The sequence below is a fragment of the Scyliorhinus canicula genome, chromosome 19 (assembly GCF_902713615.1).
Source record: "Scyliorhinus canicula chromosome 19, sScyCan1.1, whole genome shotgun sequence".
Classification (NCBI taxonomy): Eukaryota; Metazoa; Chordata; class Chondrichthyes; order Carcharhiniformes; family Scyliorhinidae; genus Scyliorhinus; species Scyliorhinus canicula.
The window spans coordinates 33,210,521-33,234,753 of record NC_052164.1 but is presented as its reverse complement, the minus strand read 5'-3'; the positions used below and the strand labels follow the sequence as shown (position 1 = coordinate 33,234,753).

Here is a 24,233-nt window from a genome sequence, read left to right as displayed (position 1 = left end):
GCTTCTGAGCCACTCTTGGAGATGGACATTGAAGTCCCCCACCCAGAGTACATTCTGTAATCCTGTCACCCTCAGCACTGCCTCCACGTGGTTGGTGTTCAACATGGAGGAATATTGACTATAGTTTATAGTAAGCCTGGAATTAGGAGAGTTTTAAAGGGTGACCAAAAAGTTAATAAAAAGGCAAAAACCATATTGAAAAATTAGCCAGGAATATAAAAACAGATTGTAAGAACTTTTACAAATATATGAAGCGAAAAGCTAAAGTAAGCACTTTATCCAGTAATTTCTGTTTTTATTTTACTTAAAGTAAATATTGGTTCCTCAGAGATAACAGAAATTATCCTGGAGAAATGAGGAAATGGTAATGATGCTGTCCAAATATTTTGTGTCTGTCTTCACAGTGGAAGACACAAATTACATACCAAAAAGGAGGATAGCCAAGGGGCTAACAAGTGATGAACTTAAAGTAATAAAGGTCAGCAGAGAAAAAGTATTAAAGAAACCATGGACTAAAATAGCTGACAAATCCCCAGGGCCTGATGGCCTACATCCAAGAGCTCTAAAAAATGTAGCTGCGGAGATAGTTCATACCCTGGTTATGATTATACACATTTCCCTAGATTGTAGAACAGTCCCAGTTGATTGTAAGTTAGCAAGAAAGGGGGAGTGAAAACAGGGAAATACAGGTCAGTCATCCGGAAAATGCAAAAATTGCTTCTTAAGGAAGTCAGCAAAACACTTTAAAAATCACGTCATGATCAAGAGAGTCCACATTGTTTACCAGAGGAAAATTATGTTTGACAAGTTTATTCAGAGATTTTTGAAGATGTAACTAGTAGATAAAGGGAATCAGTAGATGCTGTATACTGAGTTCTTCAAAAGACATTCAAGTAAGTTGCCACATCTTATGAATAATAATATTCATTAGTGTCACAAGTAGGCTTACATTAACACTGCAATGAAGTTACTGTGAAAGTCCGCTATTCGCCACACTCCAGCGCCTGTTTGGGTACACTGAGGGAGAATTCAGAATGTCTAATTCACTTAACAAGCACATTTTTCAGGACTTGTGGGAGGAAACCGGAGCACCCAGAGGAAACCCACGCAAACACGAGGAGAATATGCGAGATAAAGGCTCTTTTGTCATTTAACTTATCCCATCTCATCCCATCTTCTGCCCTGTCACCGACATTCCTTTTTATTTTTCACCTGTTTAAAACCTATTACATTTTAAAATTCCCAGTTCTGATGAAAGGTCATCGACCTGAAACGTTAACTCTGCTGTTCTCTCCACAGACGCTGTCTGATGTGCTGACCATTTCCAGCAATTTCTATTTTGATTTCACATTTTCAGCATCCATAGTATTTTGCTTTTGCAAAAGGGATAAGAAGATTATTAATCTGTCTGGAGGATTTGTTAACCGACAGGAAGCAAAGAGTAGGGCATTTTCAAGTTATCAGAGAGTAACTAGTCGAGTGTTGGAAGGATCCTGCCGACGGAGAATCCAGCCCAGTGACTTTTTAAGCGGTTACTTATGTTTCAACCATTTCTATTATTCATTTATTTCCAATTAAGGGGCAATTTAGTGTGGCCAATCCACCTGCCCTTCATTTCTATGGGTTATGGGGGTGTGACCCATGCAGACACGGGGAGAATGTGCAAACTCCACACGGACAGTGACCGGGGGCCGGGATCGAATCTGGGTCCTTGGCGCCGTGAGGTAGCAGTGCTAACCACTGCATCACCGTGCTACCCTTTTGTTTCAACTAATTCTGTAAGCCTCTCTCTTATGGAGTCAAAGGACTTTTCCTCAGGCACTCAGTGTAGTGGCAGAGACTGCTCAGAGTATTTAAGAGAGGAACAACCAGACTTCAAGGCACAATACTGAGATGCACTGAAAATAACCACTGAGTTTGCAGCTTCCCGTCATCTTTTGCCAGCTAAAATTAGTTGATGAGTGCATTATTTAAATTACTTTTGGCAACAAAATGTGCGACCGTTATTCACCAATGTTACTCAAATATTGTTTGAACTGTCCGTGAAATACACAAGACATTAATTATTAGGCAGCCTTTCTCATTTGACCTGAAAATGATCAAGATAGTAAGATGAGACAAGAATCTAGGTGGACATTGCATATCCTGTGAAGCTCATACTTACCCGCAGTCAAAAGGATTTGTTCTCATCAAGTTGATAATTAAAAATAACTTTGGTGAGAATATTAGCTGAAGATGCATTAGATTAAACAACGATAAGGACACAGAAGGATGGGCAAACGTCTGATTGGCTGATAAGGAGTGTAAAATTCACAGTTCGCACTTGGCCTGGTGATCAGAGCTGTTGTAGTGAAATAAGAGATTCACAGATAGGAACAGAAAATCAAAAAGTATTAAAAATTCATAGCTATACAGTAATAGCAGACATGGATAGGGTAAATGTGCATTTATCCCAAACCACAGCATTCTCATGTGCTGAATCTCCTCGCTCATTGAAACAGTCGACTCGATTAGCATCATGTTGAAATCTGACCCTGACTGGCAAGTCATGACCTTGCCCCAGCTGGTAAACTGCCAAGACTTCTTGTGTTATCGATGGCAGCACTTAATGAAGTTAGGCATATGAGTAGATGGGCATAAAGGAAACTTGACTTCCAGTCATAGTTGTTCTGTTATCATGATCTGGCCTTGAGTGACTGTGTGGAGTTTGCACATGCTCCCAGTGTCTACATGGGTTTGCTCTGGTTGTGCGGGTTGGGTGGATTGGCCATGATCAAAGCGCGTATGGGGATAGGGCAGGGAAGTGGGCTTAGGTAGAGTGTTCTTTCGAAGAGTCGGTGCAGACTTGATGGTCCAAATGGCCTCCTTCTGCACTGTAGGGATTCTGTGGATTCTATGGATTCAAAGGCGAGCATTTCTGTAAACTGGCAGGAAGACACCAGGGCGGTACAGTGGCACAGTGTCAGGGACTTTGGTTCAATTCCAGCCTTAGGTGACTGTAGGTAGTTTGCACTTTCTCTCTGTGTCTGTGAAGATTTCCTCTGGGTGCTCTGCTTTCCTCCCATAATCCAGAATTGTGCAGATTAGGTGAATTGGCCATGATAAAATTTCCCCTTAAGTGTCCAAAAATGTGCAGGTTGGGTGGGGTTATGGGGTTACGGGGGCAGAGCGGGGGACTGGGCCTAGGGAAGGTGCTCTTTCAGAGGGTGGGTGCAGACTCGATGGGCCAAATCGCCTCCTTCTGCACTGTAGGAATTCTATGATTCATGTTTCCACTATGACAGGGAGTGGGATAGTTTGATCTTGGTTTCGGACAATGCTCAGCACAACATCGAGGGCCGAAGGGCCTGTTCTGTGCTGTACTGTTCTATGCAAGAGTCTAGACTATGGAAATTGTGAGGCTACAATAGAAAGGTAATTTTAGGATACCTCTGGTTAGTGGCATGGCCTTTGATATTCTTTTGACTACTAATTTATTTATGGCTCCCAAACTATTTTCCAAGACATTTTTCTAATAATACTGAACATCAAATTCAAAGTTTGCAGTCACCTCTGAGCCATCTCCAAAATATTAATATCTTTAGAAAGCCAGAAGGCTCAAAGCACCAGGGTAAATATTTCTGCCTTAATGCATGATTTTCTGTAAGTTTATTTTAAGGAATGTACAATCAAAGGCCTCATGAGGTTTGGACAGCAAACCTTGGCCTATAGACCAAGTTTCTTTATGCACATCAAATATTTTAAAGAATGATTTCACATTGCCTTGAAACTTTCAGTGGATCATCAATAATCACACCTAGAGCTTTATCCTTCTTTCAGCTTTTCAAATAGATCCTCTTGGTCAAGTAAATTTCTTACCTGGAGTACCTCAAAGTTCTATTGTGGATTACAAGGAACAGAGAAGCAATTGTTACCTGCATTTGATGTCCTCATGTACTTTCATTCAGTAGTAACTTGGATAGTGATCAGAAATGGTAACCATGGTTGGCTCTTCCCCTGCTTTCTTCAGGGACCTAAATCTGGTTGCACTGTCCTTACCACAACTTCAGCTGATATCAGGTAACTCAAAGCAGACCAGAGTCTATACTTAAATTTACTTGGTCCATGAGGCCCATAGCTCATCATTCCCTTTCCAAGGCACTCGGGCAGGCAAATGGTTTCCCTTGAGGTTAATGGCAGGCATCCAATTGCCATTCCAACATGCTCAATAACTGGCATGCCTTGTTCCTCTTGTTCATTCACAAGCATTTATACATCACTAGCCCTTCCAATCTTCATAAATGGGCTCTCTCAAGTCTTTCAAACATCTAGACGGTTTCTTCCTGAAGCTTCCCTAGGTACTTCCTAACCTCAAATGGTTCAGCAATATTTCCTGACCAAGTCTAGTTCATGTAACATAATATTATGGATTACATCTTGTATGGCAGAAGCACAAGTTCATAAAACCTACTCCGTAATATCAGTATTATATTGCAGTATCCTTCAGATACAGTTGCATACTTCATGGGCTGCAATTTAGTTTCTGGGAATAAATTCAGAAGTATACAAGTCATTCCCTTCAAAGCACATTTTCCAAAGGTGCGAAGAATTTGCTCTCAATCACAAGTGTTCCCGATCTGAGACATTTCATCTATGAGTGAGGCTTCATCTGCCCCCTACATATGCGATCCATATTCACAGTAAAGATACCATTTCCATTGGCAAAAAAATGCCAGAAATCATAGAATTTACAGTGCAGGAGGAGGCCATTCGGCCCATTGAGTCTGCACCGGCAATTGGAAAGAGCACCCAACCCAAGCCCACACCTCCACCTGATCACTGTAATCCCATCTAACCTTGTTTTTTTTTTGGACACTAAGGGCAATTTAACATGGCCAATCCATCTAACCTGCACATCTTTGGACTATGGGAGGAAACTGGAGCACCCGGAGAAAACCCATGCAGACATGGGGAGAACATGCAGACTCTGCACAGACAGTGACCCAAGCCGGGAATCGAACCTGGCATCCTGGACCTGTGAAGCACCAGTGTCACCCGTAATCTTTGCAGGAATTCTCCCAATTTACTGTTATAACTTCAGATCAATAGAAACCTCAGAGAATTGACAAGCAGCTGCTTACACTAATCTTGTATCATTACAACCACCAGGAAAAAGTTGCCACGGACACCAAGAAAACTCCATTGATCTTCTTTGACTGGTACAATGGAATTGTTTAGGTATTTTTCTTTTATTCATTCATGGGATGTGAGCATTTTCGGCCACATCTATCCCCAATTGCCCTTGAGAAGGTGACAGTGAGCTTCCTTGTAGAGCTGCAGTTCATGTGGTGTTGTCAGTGCATCCACATTGCTGTCATGGAAAGAGTTCCAGGCTTTTGACCCAGTGACAGTGAAGGAATGGCAACATAATTCCAAGACAGGATGATATGCGCCTTGGAGACGACTTGCCGATTGTCAGGTTCTCACGTGTCTGCTGCTGCCCATATCTTCTGAATGGTTGAGGTTGCAGGTTTGCAAGATGCTATCGAAGGAACATAACGGTCAGACACATAAAGGGCTAATGTGGGACTGAATAAAATATGCCCCACAGAGTGATGCAAGAGAACACATGACCAACACCTATCACTCAGTGTAATGTTCGACAGTCGTATGTAGAGGCACGGAGACGGTTCCTACGTTGGACCTTCACTGTACATTTGGATGTAATTTCTAATAGTTAATAAGTACTTACTGTTGAAATACCCAAGGCTACAAATACCTTACTAACACCTACTGAGCTATGCCCAACATTTTACAACATGGTGGCAGTGAATGGAACAACTCACAGCCTCACAGAGACTACCGGAGAAAATTAAAATCCCAGAAAACGGACAGAAAAATCAAAAAAGGTGCGACCTGAAGAATAGCTCAGAAAGTGTTGGTGCAGAAGGAAATTCCTGGGGAAAAGCACAAAAAGGAGCTTTGAAAGCCAATAGCAGAAACAAAATTCCTCACTGCAGGAGACTCTATTGAATGCCATGGAAGCCCTGCCTCAGTATAAGTTTGCAGAGGCAGCAAATCTAGCAGGGGTGAGTTAAAAATGTTAAATTCCTGGACAAGTTCTGAAAAAAATAATTAAATATTGCAGTGATCAGAAATTGCTGTTTAAATTGCAGTCCGAGAAACACGAGTCCCTAGTCGGCACCTGAACACAAGGCAGCCAAGGTCGCGCCAAAGAAAGCAAAAATAATTAATTAAAAATTAATCATGGCCGAGTAGGCAGCTTTAAAAAAAATTCAACAAAGTCTGGGATTCAATGCATCCAAGACCCAAGAACATTGCACTAAAGCGGGGAAGGCCCTAACCACTCGGTCCAGGCAGCCATTGGTGACAAAGTTTAAATGTTAAGGTCACGAATGCCATTCCTGCCGGAGGGTGGCAAAATTGGAAAGTGTGGGAAAATCTTTGTGAAGAAGCGTGTGGAAGCGCCATCTTGGATTTTTGGAAACCTCTTACATCTGAACCTAAATGTTTTCACCATGGATCAGAAATGATCTCTGCCAGATCAATTTGGAATAATCCAAGGCTGAGATCAATCAGAAAATTGGGTACTTTGGAAAAAGAGAATCCCAAGATACAGAATTGCTTCAGGTCTGGATACAAAGAGAGGGTGAACAAGTTAACACATCGCTTTATTCAATAGGCCCAATAGCTAATGATATAATACCTAGACAAGGAATCATGAAATCATTTGACGTATTTGATGACGTTTTGAAATCATTCAACACTTATTTTAACTTCAGAAGTAACAAAATCTTTGAAAGGGCTAAATTTAAGAAGCTTGTCCAGAAGCCAGGAGAACATGTCAACGTCTTCATTAATCAGCTGTACAGAATGGCTGATGGTTGCGATTACAATGACCGAAAATCTGATCTAGGAATGGCGCTCAACACACCCTCAGATAAGAGCTTGAAGTGAAGGAAGATTTAACCTTCGAGAAAGCCAATTAGACTGTCAAGCAATCTGAAATCTGTTTACAGAAGATTCATATTAAGGGGAGAAAGCAAACTCAGAAACAAAGTAACTCCCCAGTGTCCAGTTACTGAAGCATAGAAACAGGGACACTCCAAATCAAGGCAGCATTACCCTAAACTGATGAGTAGAGCAATCATGCCTGCATTGTGGAGCAAAGCATCACCATAGGTGTGATCAGTGTCGGCAACTTCAGCCCAGTGCTTTCAATATAACTGAATACTGTAGGACACTTCAGGAAGCTGTACAAAGTTAAAACATTAAACGCAAAGAAGATCCAAAGAGAATTCATGAGGTTGAGACAGCACATCAAGAGGATACACAGCTGAGGTCAAAGATCCTGGATTTTTGTTCTAGAATGTGAAGTTTTTTTTAAATGACCATCTCATGAACTTTAATGAGCTAACTATTGCGGATGCCGGAATCTGAAACAAGAACAGAGGATGCTGCAGCATCTATCAGGAGAAAAACAGGGTTGAACAGAGATGCCATGAAGCTCTGAATCGCCTCAAACGGCAGATGTCAAGACAACCACTGTCATAAATAATCAGAACTGCAAGTTCCTAACAGCTCCAACAAGAATGATTCTCTCGCCTGGAACTTCTGAATTGCCTTTTCTCTAGTTTTGTCCAGGTTCCAGAAGTCCCGCATTGGTCCATAGAACCCCTACAGTGTAGAAGGAGGCCATTTGGCCCATCAAGTCTGCACCAACCCTCCGAAGGAACACCCCACCTAGGCCAACGCCCTTGCCCTATCTCAACAACCCCACTTAACCTGCACATCTTTGAACTGTGGGAGGAAACCGGACGAAACCGGGGGCAAGTGCAAACTCCACGGTCATCCATTCTGCAACACGCAACTCATCCCGACTCCCCAGTCATCCAAGGCCGGAATTGAATCCGGGTCCCTGCTACTGTGATGCAACAGTGCTAACTACTGTTGCCGCCCAGGCCAGTCAACCATGCATTGCCGCCCAGGCCAGTCAACCATGCATATGATTATCATAAAACCTTGAGTGGATAACAATCAAGAGAGCAACCAGCAACAAGAGAGCCCTAACTTCCAGCTCCAATTGGGACGAATCTCTGAGACCACAGATCAGACGCTGCCATCCCCAGCCAGCATGACAGTACCAGAAACAATGCTGGAGCCAAGTAGCAGCCATCCATTGATGACAGCACATCACAGAGCCAAACACCAAGGTGAACTTACTACCAAGCCAAACTCCAGATTAGGAAGAGCATGCGAGATTGCAAGCCACATGAAGGAAATGAAAAGCTTGTCCGCACCGTAAAGAGGGGGATAGACCAACCACCACTTACCACTACAATTGGTCAACCTACAAAGCGATTTAGTGTCAAAGAATGGAAAAAAGATGAAAAGACACCTATACATCAGAATAACCTCCGATTTAGCAGTGGTAAAGCCCATCATTCCTCCAACAGCCGTACAAACAATATATAGAAGGGTTATATAGACAATATATAGACTGCCTGAACCTATGAACCCAGGCACTTGTGGGGGGTAGAAGAGACAGGATAGTAGCAATGATGTAAATGTATATTCTAAACTGGGATAACTTGTAAATATGTTGGATAAAGATGGGGGGGGGGGGGAGTAGTATAAGAATCTGGCACATAATGAGTTAATGTGGGACTGAGTAAGTCACATGACCTGCACCTTGGAGTCGATATAGTGCTAGACAGAGTTCCAAGTGAAAGCAAGCATGGAGTCAGCTCCTAGCTTAGATCTCTTGTATCCAGTTTCCGGTAGCTAATAACTACTTAGCATTGAACAATCTAAGACTATGAACACCTTAAGACCTACAAAGTGCAACCAACACTTAAAATAAGTTGTCTGCAGTGAATCTTGTAGATAGTACAAACTACTGTCACTGTGCATAAGTGGTGGAGGAAGTGAATGCTTAAAAGTGGTGGGTCAGGTGCAAACATAAGTGGCTATTTTCTCCTGGATTGAGCTTCTTGCATGCATTTGGAGCTGCACTCACCAAAATCAATGGAGAATATTCCATCACACTCGACTTGTCTTGTAGAAAGTGGAAATTCTTTGGGGAATCATGGGATGAGTTACGTGTTGCAGAATTCCCAGCCTCTGACCTGACCTTGTAGGCAGAGTACTGATATGGTTGGTCCAGTTAAGTTTCTGATCAACAGTAACCCTCAGAATGTTGATGGTGGGAGATTCAGTAATGGTAATGAGTTAAAGTGTCAATCTGGCCCATAATGAGATAGGGTCATATTGCCTCTTGTTTTAGATGGTTATAGCCTGCAAATGTTACTTTCCACTTATCAGATCAAGCTTGACAGTTGTCCAGGTCCTACTGCATGTTGATAGACCGCTTCAGTATCTGAGGACCACTTCAGTGCCTTCAGCTATTTCTTGATATCACATGCAGTGCATCAAATTGGATGAAGACTGGCAGCTGTGATACTGAGGACCTTAGGAGGCACCCTGAGGCCCATTTAATGAGTCACATGAATGATAGCAATTTAGCATGTATCCACTACTGCACTCCAATATCAGCCTGGAACTTGAACCCACTCTTTCTGCCTTGGAAACAGAAAGGCTTAAGCTGAACAGTAACTGACATTTCTAATAGTTATAACATGTAGAGGTCATAGGAAGTTAAGACCTGAAAGGTGACCTTAGAGGAGCACAAGATAATAGATGGTAGCCATGATGTGGAGATGCCGGCGGTGGAGTGGGGTTGGCACAGTAAGAGGTCTTACAACACCATGTTAAAGTCCAAGAGGTTTGTTTGGAGTCACTAGCTTTCAGAGCACAGCTCTGATGATGCAGGATCAGTGCTCCGAAAGCTAGTGACTCCAAACAAACCTCTTGGAATTTAACCTGGTGCTGTAAGACTTCTTACTAAGATAATAGATGACACAGAAATACAAAACAATAAATGATATTCAATTGAAAGAGTATGCCATAGAATAATTTGAAATCGAGGGTAGACAAAGCATTAGATTTAAAAACAGCTGAAAATGTAGATTAATACACTAAGTTGAGACCCTCATGACCTCCCAACACTAAAGAATTACAAAAATCAGGGATTTGACTCTGAAAATTTACTTTATCCCTACAGATTCATGCCAAAATGTGTGTTTCTGTTGGTATATTGCCAACTTACTAGAAAGTTAAATTGGCAGCTCAACCTGTTCACAAAATTATGTGGGCAAATTGATTGTCCTGCTTCTTTCGATTGCAGTTTCAGGATTCGTATATTCAAAAGAAATTGAGAAATTCCTTTGTCTGGTATTCCAATTCTTCTTGGTTCCCAATGCTATCTATCAACTGAATCAACTGCTTTTGAACAAAGTGGATAACTAAGCAAATATGTGCTTATTTAAGCTATCACTCATTTCTGGACCAAGTAGTGTATTGCTGGAGGTGTGACAAGGTCATGATTTCAAATGGTGGACTGCAAGTATGGAAGCAAAATACATATGTTTTAATGAAAGATAGTAATAGTTCTTAAAAAGAAATTGGGGAGGAATCGGGAGAGCTAAAGTATTGGTACAGTTGTTACCTAGTAATAATGCATCAACTTTAACTAGGCATATCTATTGAGCAAGTTTGCACAATTCAATACTGGTAAGTTAATTTTTCGAGACAAGCATCTTCCACATCAAATACAAATTCTCAAATAACATAAAAATACCGTTGCAACTAATTTTTTTGAAAAAATCTGAATGGTGACACTTAAGTCTTTGAAACTTAATTAAGAAATTGTCAAGGAAGTAGACACAAATGTATTAATCACGTGTCACCCAAACACCACAGTGCACCATGAAGACACAGACTTCAGCCATTTTTACAGCATGGATTTCTGCTTGACATTTAAGCTGTGGGATAAAGTTTAAATCTGCTTTTTTTAAAGCAGACCATGTGCTGTACTTGTATTTGCACTTTTATTCCTTTGAAAGTATCTCAATAGGTTTACCTTTTGCAGGCTCTGGGTTCAACGCTATCCTAAAGTTATATGCAGAATCATATTTACCTGTGACTGAATTTTAGTGTCCACTTAGGCCATCTGGAACCGCAAACACATCACCATCCTGTGCCTTTTGATGCCCATTATTTAACATTAAAGTAAGTCCTAATGTTAACAATATTTATGAGTAAAATATGCAATATTAAATCTGGTATATAAGGTACAATCGCATACTTTGTTACAACTTAACTATTGTTTGCAATTATTTTTAATTAATTTACGTGATGTGTGTGGCACTGGCGCTTCCAGCATTTATTGCCCATCTCTAGTTGCCCTGGAGGTGGTAATGAACTGCCTTCTTGAACCACTGCAGTCCCTCTAGTATAGGTACACCCTCAGTGCTGCTAGGGAGAGTTCCAGGATTTTGCCCCAGCGACAGTGAAGGAACAGCAATATAGTTCCAAGTCAGGATGATGAGTAGCTTGGAGAATATCCAGGTGGTGATGTTCCCATGTCTGCTGCCCTTGTCCTTGTTGGTAACGGTTTGTGGCTTGGAAGGTGCTGTCAGGAGCCTTGGCAAGTTCCTGCAGTGCATCGTGTAGATGGTACACACAATTGCCACTGTGCGTTGATGTTGGAGGGAGTGAATGTTTGTAGAAGAGGTACCAATCAAGCGGCAGCTTTGTTCTGCATGATGTTAAGCTTCTTGAGTGTTGTTGGAGCTGCACTCATCATTCCTGACTCATTACCTTGTAGATGATGTACAAACTTTGGGGAGTCAAGAGGCGAGTTACCCACCACAGGATTCCTAACCTCTGACTTGTCCCTGGAGCACAGTATTTATATGGCTAGTCCAGTTCACTTTCTGGTCAATGCTAACCCCCAGATTCAGTGATGGTAATGTCATTGATTGTGAAGGGGCAGTGGTTAAATTCTCTCTCGTTAGAGATGGTCATTGTCTGGCACTTGTGTATAAAAGGTACTTGGCACTAGTCAGTCCAAGTTTGGGTATTGTCCAGGTGTTGTTGCATTTGGACATGCACTGCTTCAGTATTTGAGGAGTTGCAAATGATACTGAATATTATGCAATCATCAGCATACATCCCCACTTCTGACCTTATGCTGGAAGATCATTGATGAAGCGGAGGTCAAGTATGTCTTTCCTTGTTGGTGTTCTCACCATCTGCAGCAGACCCAGTTTAGCAGTTATGTCCTTTGGGACTCAGCTAGCTCGGTCTGTAGCATGATGATCCTGAGCTACTCATGGTGATGGACATTGAAGCTCCCCACCAGAGTATATTTTTGCACCCATGCCACCCTCAGTGCTTCCTCTAAGTGGTATTTAACATGGAGTTGCACAATTTATCAGCCCATATTTGACCTGATGCCATGAGGTCCAGCATAGATATTGAGGACCCCCAGGTCAACTCCCTCCCAACTGTATGCCACTGTGCTGCCAACGCTGTTGTGTCTGTTCCTCCCCATGAAACATGCAATACCCAGGGATGTTGTTGTATCTGGGACATTATCTGAATGATTCCATAAGTATGACTATGTCAGGCTATTACTCAAGTCTGTGGCTCTCAACTTTGGCACAAGCCGAGGTGTTAACAAGGAAGATTTTACAGGGTCAACAGGGCTGAGTTGACAATTGCCGGTTCTGGTGCCTAGGTCAACGCCGGGTTGTCCATCTGGTTTTATAGTCTTGCAGGATGCCATTCGGAAAATAAAACAGCAAAATTATGACTAATATGAGTAGGTCAAAAAAATATGAGTCAGTAAATTACTGAATAGTAGTACAAATGAAGTGTCAAGGAGTGCCTTCCTAGCCCAAAGTCACTAAACTATATTCAATTTTCTTCCTCACATTACCATAGTGTACAAAAAAAATATTGGAAACCTATAGTCAACTGAGAACTACAATAGAGCAACGCAGATGTCGCAAATTTTCAGCTGCCCAAAGATTTAGAAATTAACAGTTTGTGCTTTCTTCAATAGCTGGCAATTGAATACAAATTTACAAAAGAAACAGAACCTTTTCCTCCACATCTGCACCAATTCCCTTTGTTATGCTTAGTTTTAAGATTTTGATTTGACTAATAAAAAGTTATGTCTCAACTTTGTCTTTTTGTGTTCTTGTATTATGTTTCAAGTGGGCACTAAAAGGATTTTCAGTTTCATCATAACTCTTAACCTCCTTCGAAAAAGTCCATGTTGGAAGAGACCAATTTTCCCCAGCACTTTCCTGGATAAAATCTTTTGTTTACCAAAATATTGCATGGAATGCAGCACATGTCTAAAGAGCTCAAATTAGTATTGCATTGCACAAATGAAAATGTTCAAAAGCAAATTTGTGAAGCTCCATCAAGTAACAGAGCATCAGAGATGGAAGAGTTTGAATAAGCAGTGTAGTATGATGGAATGGAGAATAAGCTGGTAGATAAAAGGACAAAATACATAGGTGACATACTTTAATATATCAGCCTATCCACATATCATTTTGCTATGTTCACATGAGCAATGAAAGCAGACCATACAGTTTATAGTTTCAGGAATGTAAAGCTATGCTGCCATCGGCTGTGGTGTACAGAGTATAGCTTTGATTTAAAACAAAATCATAAAGTGCCACAATGCAAACTCAACCACCATAAGTTTCCAGTCCGATTTTTTTGTTGTTACTCTGCACCATCTTCGTACTTTGGAGGGGGAACAAAAGGGGGCAAAGAGCAGCACTGGGAGAAGACGGTGTGCTCAAACTCGTTTTTTTAAAAAAAGAGGACTAAGTAAATGAAGAATTTTTAAGCTTTTGATAGCACAGCCAGACTTCACGGAAACTACACCCAAGTTTCAGAACTAAATTTACAGGATGCAAGGATTGTTTGTGGCATCCATTCTCATTTCAAAATGTTTGCAAAATTGAGATCCCAACATTGGTAACAGGGCAATACAAGAGCCATTTTAATCACCATCTCAAAAGGAGATCAGTTTTTTCATAAGTTTGAGATGCCCTAAAAGCATAACATTACAAACACTATTGAATCAAATCAAAATAACAGAGTTTGCTCCAATAAATAAAACAGTTTGGAAAAAAAGATCAATACAAATTCCGTGTAAGTGACTAAGTCTTTTAAAAATAATTTCTGCACAAAATTTATTCACGAAAACAAAAGCTGAATTTGCTGTCAAAACCATACAATTAATCAATATTTCACAATATTATTTTTGGGGAAAAAGGATTTCCTCTGAAGAGGAAATACACAAAAGGCATTTCAATACAAAATAGTATTTTATTTATATTTTTCTAAGAAAGATTTGGGTGTTAACTATTTTAAATTTTGTTTCCCCACTTCTGAAAAGCAACGAACCAAAGGAGGCAATGCAACCTGGCAACAGGTTGTTACAAATTAACCTTTTCCTTCTTGGGCAGAAACGGTTGAGAGTGTTTGACAATAGCTTGAATTGAAGAGCTGAAGTAGGACTGTTTTTTCTTCATTGAACAAGAAAATGTGTTCATCAACTTTTGTTCCATTTGCTAATCCATCCGAGAAAAATGCTAATACATTTTTCACACATTCTACACATGAAACCGCAGTACTCATTTGAAACACATTTGCACAGTCATAGCTCGTGTATCTAAACATAGTTTAGCTTGGACTGCTAAGAGCACGTGGACAAAGTCTAAACTGAATGGATTCTTCCCATGTTTTTAAAATTTGACCCAAATTCCTGTGGTTTCATTTTTCCTTGTAAAAATGTTTTTTATTGTAATGATAATTCAAGTGCTACTTAGACAGTTTTCTTTTGACTGTTGTTGCAAACATGCACACTTTGGGTCAGATGTGGCCAAGGACACCAACATATCCGCATTTTCACTGGAAGGACAAAAGAAGCCCATTGACATCTATGGCATCAACAGCCTGGGCACTTCTCTCCTCCATTCAAGAGGTCTTCCATTTGGCTCTAGATGCCCTTATCCATTTTCTTGTGCTGACAGAAGCTGGCTTTAAGTTCACAAAATGAAGTAGATGAAGTAGTGCAAGTTAAACGGCTACCCTTTTCTTTCCCCCCCACCCCCCATAATGAAAGCTTCTGAGCCAACATCTAAAAAATCTGTTAAAAAAAACAGCGGGAATCCGTTCAGCCAGGTCTAAGGGGGGGGGGCACAAGACAATGCAGCAAAAGTTTGTGGTTTGTTTTTCTCCCCAAAGTGCTTAGTGCAGAAAGGTCATTAGCACACCAAGCACGGTCCTTCCCACGGGCGGGAAGCGCGTCAGAAAGCTTCATACATTGCATTGTGCAACATTGTGATCGGGTCAGTGCTGTTAAAAGGATGAGCTCCATTTTCTAAATGTCACTTTAGGATTGCTTGAGTCGTTTGCGGGGAGGACCAAGAAAAGGGCATTGAGCTGATGCTAGTGACCGGTAAGCTTCAGCCACCAGATGAGGGTGGGACAAAACCATAGATTTCCAGCCAGATGTTTCCATTACGTCAGATGCATGGCTATAAAGATGAAAGAAAAATAAGTAAATTATATACACACGTATTCATAATTGGTCAATGTATTAATGGACATTTTCAAGATAAAACATCCTTTTCCCAATATTTCACTGAAATTTGACTTTGCCATTATTTCTTCCCCCCACCACCGCCATATATCCACAAGAATTATACCAAGCAAATAAATTGCATAAAGAAATGTAATCATTACACACCATTGCTGAAAATCACTAATTTGCCAATATCCAATTATGCCCCAAAGTGGGAAAGAGAGGAGAAACATGCACACATACACACCAATGCATGAAGAACAAAATCCCACTCTCTTCATTTCATATGACCAGGTTACCAAGTTTAAAAGATTACTGTAATCAGCTAATGGGCTAAAAACAGGATTTCAAGTACATTTCTGATCCCTAAGCGGATTGCTTTCATTCAGGAGGGGGAGAAATAGGGGTCTGTTAATGGGAGCTGGGGTCTGTTAATGGGAGCTGGTAAGCACTTGTTACACGTGCAAGAATAGCAATTCTTACACGTGCGGCAATAAATATTCATTCACAGCATTTTGGAGCAGATGAGAATGCCCCTTTCAATACAACTACATTTTAAACCGAAATAAACAGTACCATTTATAGTACAAGAGCAGGAATTCTAGAGATTAGTGATTAACCTTTGCACTTCTCTGAATAGTTACAGTATAGGTAGGGGCCATTGGGCCTGTTGTGCTCATATTCATACCTGGATCCCTGCAAGAGCACTTATGCGAGTCCCACTTCCTCCCGCTTTTACATAACCCTGCAAATTTCATAGATTACATAGAATTTACAGTGCAGTAGGAGGCCATTCGGCCCATCGAGTCTGCACCAGCTCCTGGAAAGAGCACCCTACCCAAGGTTAACACCTCCACCCTATCCCCATAACCCAGTAACCTCACTAAGGGCAATTTTGGACACTAAGGGCAATTTATCATGGCCAATCCACCTAACCTGCACATCTTTGGACTGTGGGAGGAAACCGGAGCACCCGGAGGAAACTCACACACACGGGGAGGATGTGCAGACTCCGCACAGACAGTGACCCAAGCCGGAATCGAACCTGGGACCCTGGAGCTGTGAAGCGATTGTGCTATCCACAATGCTACCATGCTGCCCCTCTTCAGACTTCTCTTCAGATAAATATCCACCTTCCTTTTGAAAGCCACAAATGAATCTGCCTCCACTTCACACTCCGGCAAGTTCATTCCAGATCATAACCAGATGCTGCACAAAAAACGTTTCCCCTTCCACATTTGGTTCATTTACCAACCCCCTTAAACTTTTGACCTCGGTTTGTGGAAACAATTTCTATCCACACAGTCCAGATCCCTCATGATTTTGAGCACACCTGTGTCAATTCGCCTCTCATACCTTCTATTTTCTAAGATAAAAGGGTAGCACAGCTGCTCCAATCTATCCACATAACTGAAGTCTCTCATCCCTGGAACGTCTTTCCAAATGTGTGCTGCCCAAATTTGGACATAATGCTTTGGTTGAGGGGGTAACAGTGTCTTGTAAAGGACCACCATAATTTATTTGCTACTGTACCCATGTCTTGATTTATTAAAGCTCAGGAACCCAAAAAGCTCTGCAACACAGGTACCTCTGGTCAGGCCGCCCCCTCCGCCTTTAGAATTGTATCCATTATTTGATTTGTTTTATTATCACATATACCAAAGTACAGTGAAAAGTATTTTTCTGCGGCCGAGGGAACGTACACAGTACGTACATAGTAGACAAAGAGAATAATCAACAGAGAACATTGAAAAATGGTACATCGACAAACAGTGATTGGTTACAGTGTGCAACAAGGGGCCAAACAAAGCAAATACATGGGCAAGAGCTCAGTGTCCTTGCAGGGAATAGTGTTCTTACAGGGAACAGATCAGTCCGAGGGGGGAGTCATTGAAGAATCTTGTAGCTGTGGGGAAGAAGCTGTTCCTATGTCTGGATGTGCGGGTCTTCAGACCTTCTGCCTGATGGAAGGGTCTGGAAGAAGGCAATGCCTGGGTGGGAGGGGTCTCTGACAATGCTGTCTACCTTCAAGAGGCAGCGGGAGGTGTAAACAGAATCAATGTGGGGGTGACAAGCTTGTGTGATGCGCTGGGCTGAGTTCACCACACTGCAGTTTCTTGCGATCTTGGACCGAGCAGTTGCCATACCAGTCTGTGATGCAGCTGGATAGGATGCTCTCTAGCGCACATCTGTAGAAGTTTGAGAGAGTCGATACAGACATGCCAAATTTCTTTAGCTTCCATAGGCAGTAGAGACATTGTTGGTCTTTCTTGACTGTTCCATCAACGTGAGTGGACCAGGACAGACTATTGATGATGGTGACCCCCAGGAACTTAAAGCTATCGACCATCTCCATTTCGGAGCCACTGATGCAGACTGGAGTGTGTGTCGTGCTACGCTTCCTGAAGCCGATGATCAGTTCCTTGGTCTTTCTGACATTTAGAGAGCTTGTTTTCAGTACACCATGCAACCAAGAGATTTATCTCCCTCCTGTAATCTGATCCGTCGTTGCTTGAGATACGGCCCACCACAGTCAATTGAGCTGGAGTTCAATCTTGCCACACAGTCATGTGTGTATACAGAGTACAGTAGAGGACTGAGCACACATCCTTGCGGGGCCCTGGTGTTGAGGACTAATGTGGAGAAGGTGCTGTTGCCTATCTTGACAGATTGCCATCTGTTGGTGAGAAAGGCAAGGAGCCAGCTGCACAGGGAGGGGTTAAGTCCAAAATTGAAGAGTTTGGTTATTAGTCTTGTCAAGATAATGGTGTTGAAGGCGGAGCTGTAGTCAATGAACAGAGCAGTCTTACATAGGTGGCCTTGTTGTCGAGTGTTGATTGTAGAGCCAGGGAGATAGCATCTGCTGTGGACTGGTTGCTGTGATAGGCAAACTGCAGCGGATCGAGACTGTCTGGGAGGCTGGCTGTGAGCCTAGCCGCTCGAAACATTTTATGATAACAGGCGTCAGGGCCACCGGTCGGTAGTAGTTGAGGCAGGCTACCTTCTTTGGGATTTGTAATATGGTGGTCTTCATGAAGTGGGGACCTGAGCGGAGGAATGAGGTATTGAAGATATCTACGAATACACTCGCCAGCTGGTGTGTGCAGGCTCGGAATGTTCGCCCAGGGACTCCTTCGGGGCCCGTCACTTTCCGCGGATTCACTTTTAAGAGGAGAATATTTTATATTGCCCCTCCTAGTTCTTCCTACCAAAACATAACACTTCATACTTCTCTAAATTAAATTTCATCTGCTGTACATGGCTTCCTATTCCACCAGCCTCTGACCTCACCACAGGTCACAATGAAGCTTTGTATTTGCAAATTTTGCCCTGCACACTCAAATCAAATGTCTTTTGGAAGTCCATTCATCAACTACCCTCATCCACCCTCCCTGGCATCTCAAATAATTAAATCTACCCTCCCTGGCGTCTCAAATAATTCAATCAAATTAAACATATCCATGCTGACTTTTCTGAATTAATCCACACTTGCACAAGTGACTGCTAATTGTGTCCTGGAGTATCGTGTCTAAATGTTTTCCTACCACCGATGTCAAACTGACTGCCCTACAGTTTCTTGGCTTACTCTTGCATGTTTCTTTTGCATGTTTCTTTTGCATGTTTCTTTGAACAAGGTTGTAAACATTTATAATTCTCCAGTCCTTTCACACCACCTCTGTATTCAAGGAGGACTGGAAGAATATGGACAGTATCCCTGCAACTTTCACCATTATTTCCCTCAGTATCGATCTGGTGATTCATCAACACTTAAGCACAGCCAGCCTCATATCCACTCTGTCAATTTTTAGCCCATCCATTGTCTCAACTACCTCCCTTTTCACTATGACTTTGGTAGCAACTTCTGCCTTGGCAAAGATTGATTTAAGTACTCATTCAGTATCTCAGCAATGCCTTTCAGCTCCATGTATAAATCTCTTCTTGGGTCCCTAATTGGCCCAACTGCTCTTTTTACCATCTATATGCCTGAAGAGTTTTGGATTCCCTATTATTCAAGTCAACTGCCAGTCTTTTCTCTCACACAAATGTTTACACTTCCCCAATATTTTATATTCAGCCTGGTTCCTACTTCTATTATCAACCTGATATCTGCTGTACACGCACTTTCTCTACTCCTCTTACTCTCCAACTCTTTAGTTATCCAGGGAGCTCTGATCATGTCTGTTACTTTTTTCCATCCTGAGAATATACCTCAACATGCCTGAACTTTGTCTTTAAAGGCAGCCCCTTGTTCCATTGCAGTTTTGCCTGTCAATCTTGGATTCCAATTTAGCTGGGCACGAGCCATTCACACCCCATTTAAATTGGCTCTTCCCTAATTGATATACACTTTGGATTGCTCCTCATCCTTTTCCACAGCTAATCTAAATCTTATGATACAATGATCACCGTCCCTAAATATTCTCCACTGACTTCCACACCTAGTTCCCCAGAACTAGACTCAGCAAAGCCTTCTTCCACTGAGCCAGAAACATACCGATCTATACACTGAACACACTACCCCCAGTTCAGAAACATCTGCTCTCCAACTATATAGTTCCTCATCTCTATTGCTTCCACAATCTTCCTCATACTGTCATGCAGGAGAGCCAGTCATTTGCTCTGGCTCCACTCTCCAGAGGAACCATCACTCTCGCCAGTATTCAGAACCAAATGCCTAATGGAAAGCAAGATGTCCTACCATGCCTCTATTTAAATCTGGTGCTTATTTCAGTTAAGTAAGCTAATAGTCAAATAAATTAAGACTCACCGACCAGCAGGTTCCAATATGCTGATGTCACTTCATTTTATAGAGGTAAAGATAAGTGTTTTACTTAACGCTTATATAAAAATCTAATTTTAATTCACTGAAAAACCATTAAAATATATGTATGGCACCTTGGTATTTAATTTCAACTTCAGCTCTTAGATCTGATTAATTGAACACCGATTGTAATCATTTGATAAAATATATTAATTAATTAATCTGGTCTCAATTTATGGTCGCTTAACTTAAATTAATCTAGAAGCTAACTAGCATACTCACCCCAAGTAACTACTAGACCTGTGGGCATTTTTTTCCTCTGTTTGGTTCAGACTTTCCGCCTGATGAGAGATCTCCTCCCACACCCCTCCTTTTATGTTGCTCCGCTCCCAGATCTCCTTTTATTATACCACTCTTCCCCATTTCAGGGTCTCTCCTTGTATGATGCTCCACCGTGTTAGAACATAGAACATACAGTGCAGAAGGAGGCCATTTGACCCATCGAGTCTGCACTGATCCACTTTAAGCCTTCACTTTCACGCTACCCAGTTTTTAGCATGTCCAATCCACCTAATCTACACTTCTTTGCACTGTGGGAGAAAACCGGAGCACCAAGAGGAAATCCATGCAGACACGGGGAGAACGTGCAGGCTTCACACATAGTGACGCAGCGGGGAATCAAACCTGGGCCCTGGCGCTGTGAAGCCACAGTGCTAACCACTATGCTACCATGTGTCCGGGTCTCTCCTTTGAAATCTTTTAAATCCCTCTATCGTGGAGTCCATGCTCTATTTACATGTTTTTCATCATGTCGTTTCATTGCCACAATGTCAATCAGAGAGAGACTCTTAATAATGCCTTTATCTTCTCTCTCGTTAAATGCAGGATTGGGTCATGAATAAACACCAACGCCTAGAAACACAAAGACTCAGAAAATAAATCCTTTCTAACCTTAAAACTAATAAAATGCTAAGATGAGAGTCCTCAATCTTTTAAACATACATCATGATTAAAAAATTTATGGAAGGATGTCACCGTTAATTGTTCTTTCATTGGAGTTCTGGGGAACCTCCATTCGGCAGAATCAGCATTTGAAATGAAAAAAAAATGAAAATTGCGTGTCACGAGTAGGCTTCAATGAAGTTACTGTGAAAAGCCCCTAGTCGCCACATTCCGGCGCCTGTTCGGGGAGGCTGTTACGGGAATTGAACCGTGCTGCTGGCCTGCCTGGGTCTGCTTTCAAAGCCAGCGATTTAGCCCAGTGTGCTAACATGGTTTTTAACATGGATGCAAGTGAGATTACTGGTGGCAGAGGGGGCAAAAATGACAATAATCCTGCAAACATCTACTTTAAATATTCAACCAGATTAAATTGAAAATTTTGAGGGAAATTAACAGGATCATCTTTTGTGAAATCATTAAATTCAGTTAGAGGTAACAATTTGAGTCTGGCTTTCAATTGAGCCGAGTCTAGGGTGCCATCTGTTAAAATGTGGCACCAAACACAGTTTCAACTTTCTTTAAGTGATTCAGGTTTACACTAAAGGCTCTATGGCACCATTGGTGGTTCTTCCATCCAGTGTCCTTCCCTCGACCAAAATCAACAAACAGGTTAACTGGTTATTCATTTTGTTGCTGTCTATGGTATCCTGCACTGTGCCAAATGACTGCCACACTTTTCTTCACACATTTAATTTATTCATTGTGAAGGTGTTTTGGCACATTTCTAGGAGACATGATTAGATGGTATCTATGTGCAAATCTTCTTTCTTTTCACTGGAAATGTGTTGTGGCTTGACCTGCTTTTTACAGGTTCAGGAACTTGCTTCATATTTTTACATTTGCAAGTCTATGTCTCAATGCCAAATATGAGGCTAGCAGTAATTACTCCAACGTTCACAGAAGTTGCCTGCTATAATACTAATGAATATTTGAAATGTAATTGAAACACAAAAAAAGCTTCCTCCTAGATACAAAATCCTTTGTTTGAGGCTGCAAGTTGCAAATGCACAACAGCCAGCTTAAGATAATACATAACACATTCCAGCCAAGTTCAGAGAATCTTATATCTCACCCCAAAGAAATATTGGTGGGAGCATGGAAGAGGTATTTTGACCAGAAGAGCAGCTTCCTGTACATATTTTAGTCATGTTCTGAATAGCAATCTATGAGACTGCGAGTAGTGTGTGTTTCCAGAAGATCCAGTTGTGCGCATTGCACCAATCTATTAATAAAGGTGTTTCCACCAAAAACTGGGTAAATACAATGGAGTCTGGACATTCTTATGGGCTCACTCAACATAAACTGCCTCTCCAGCACAGCACAATACAGCAAAACACCCTACTCATCAGGAGGGGCAATGATTTCAACCAACAGAATCATGAGCAATTGGGGCCTTCTCAGCTGCCCGCAAGTATAACAAATTCCCAAAAGCCACGACCAAAGATTTGCCTGTTCCCAGCTGAGTCACACCAAGAAACCTGGATAAATTGATGCACTCCTCCCACAGTCACATGTGAACCGCTCCAAATTGTGATGGTACTTTTAAGAATTCAAAGCAAGATAAAATCAGTGGCATAGCTATTGCAGCTGACCTTTGTCAGTGTTTCATAATGCAGTATATACTGCCATGCAAATCATTTATTATTTTTATCTGCCAAAAAAAAATCATACCAATGAGATCCTGTCTACTCAACAAGTCTTTCATTTTGCATAGAGTCGGATTGATTTCAGGCAAACTGTTAGGTGGGTCAGTGCTGAATAGGAAGAAAGCTTTGGCACAGTAGTACAGTGGTTAGCACTGTTGCTTCACAGCTCCAGGGTCTCAGGTTCTATTCCAGGCTTGAGTCACTGTCTGTGCAGAGTATGCACGTTCTCCCATGTCTGTGTGGGTTTCCTCCGGTTTCCTCCCACAATCAAAAGATGTTCAGGTTAGGTGGCTTGTCCATGCTAACTTGCCGTTAGTATCTAAAAAGGTTAGGTGGGGTTACTGGAATAGGGTGTAGGTATGGACTTAAGTAGGGTGCTCTTTCCAAGGGCAGGTGCAGACTTGATGGGTCGAATGGCCTCCTTCTGCACTGTAAATATTATGATTCTTCTAAGTCAAAGGAAAGATTAACAGACCGGTTTTCTTGCGAAGGAGCCAACAGAAAGCCAAACAACATTACTTTTAATGGCACCCTCCCCATCCCTTCCTAAGGCTGTCAACCGTTGCTACGATAGAGTTCACAAAGGCACTGGTTGCCTCTAACACCTTGCCTGGATCACTGTTTTTGCTATGAATCTTAGCAGTGAGCAGCCAATGATTCAATCATCTTTGCACTCGGCACCTGCAGTTTCAAGCAGGAGTTGGTGAACAGTGACCAGGGAGTGGGAATTCAGGCTGATTTATTTTCCTGTCTTGCACACAGCAGGTGAGGGAAAGTGTAGCCCCAGTTGGTGTCCTGGTTGAGATCAGCAGAGTAGAATGCAAACTCAGCCTGTGCAGCTTTCAATTACGCTAGGCTCTTTCGTGAACCACCAGTCTCTTGGGCAGCAAGGTTAACTAAAGACAATTTAAAAATATTTTGAATAAATCAAAAATATGTTGAAAATGTCAACAATAACCTAGAAAATGCACTCTAGAAATAATTAAGCACAAAATATTGGGTACCTATCAAGGTATATGGGAGAAAAATGCAAATAATATGTTTAACATTAAGGATATTTAACTCTCATCATGAAAGCCAACAGAGCAGCAGGCGCCAGCCCCGACCAACTGGTGCAGAGAAGTTGCTACATCAGAGAGGGGATACCAGTAAAGCGAGAAAATGTTAATACGATCGTGTAAAAAAAAGTCGAACAGTGGTGTTATAGATTTAAAATTAAAGTGGCTCAAAAATCTGAAATTTTCATTTCTCATACCCACGCCATATTACATTTCCCTGGAGATCTACGATGATCATTTTTTAA

The 24,233-nt window shown here is 41.7% G+C and overlaps 1 protein-coding gene across 1 annotated transcript in view; it reads right to left on the bottom strand.

Moving 5' to 3' along the window:
- Positions 1–13,428: 13,428 nt before the first annotated feature.
- The window catches only part of LOC119953941 (speckle-type POZ protein), a 138,340-nt gene continuing 127,535 nt past the window's right edge, over positions 13,429–24,233 (bottom strand). The window contains exon 11 of the mRNA XM_038778645.1: positions 13,429–15,473. Coding sequence (XP_038634573.1) covers positions 15,329–15,473 — 145 coding nt within the window. The 3' untranslated portion in view covers positions 13,429–15,328. The remainder of the gene's footprint in view (positions 15,474–24,233) is intronic.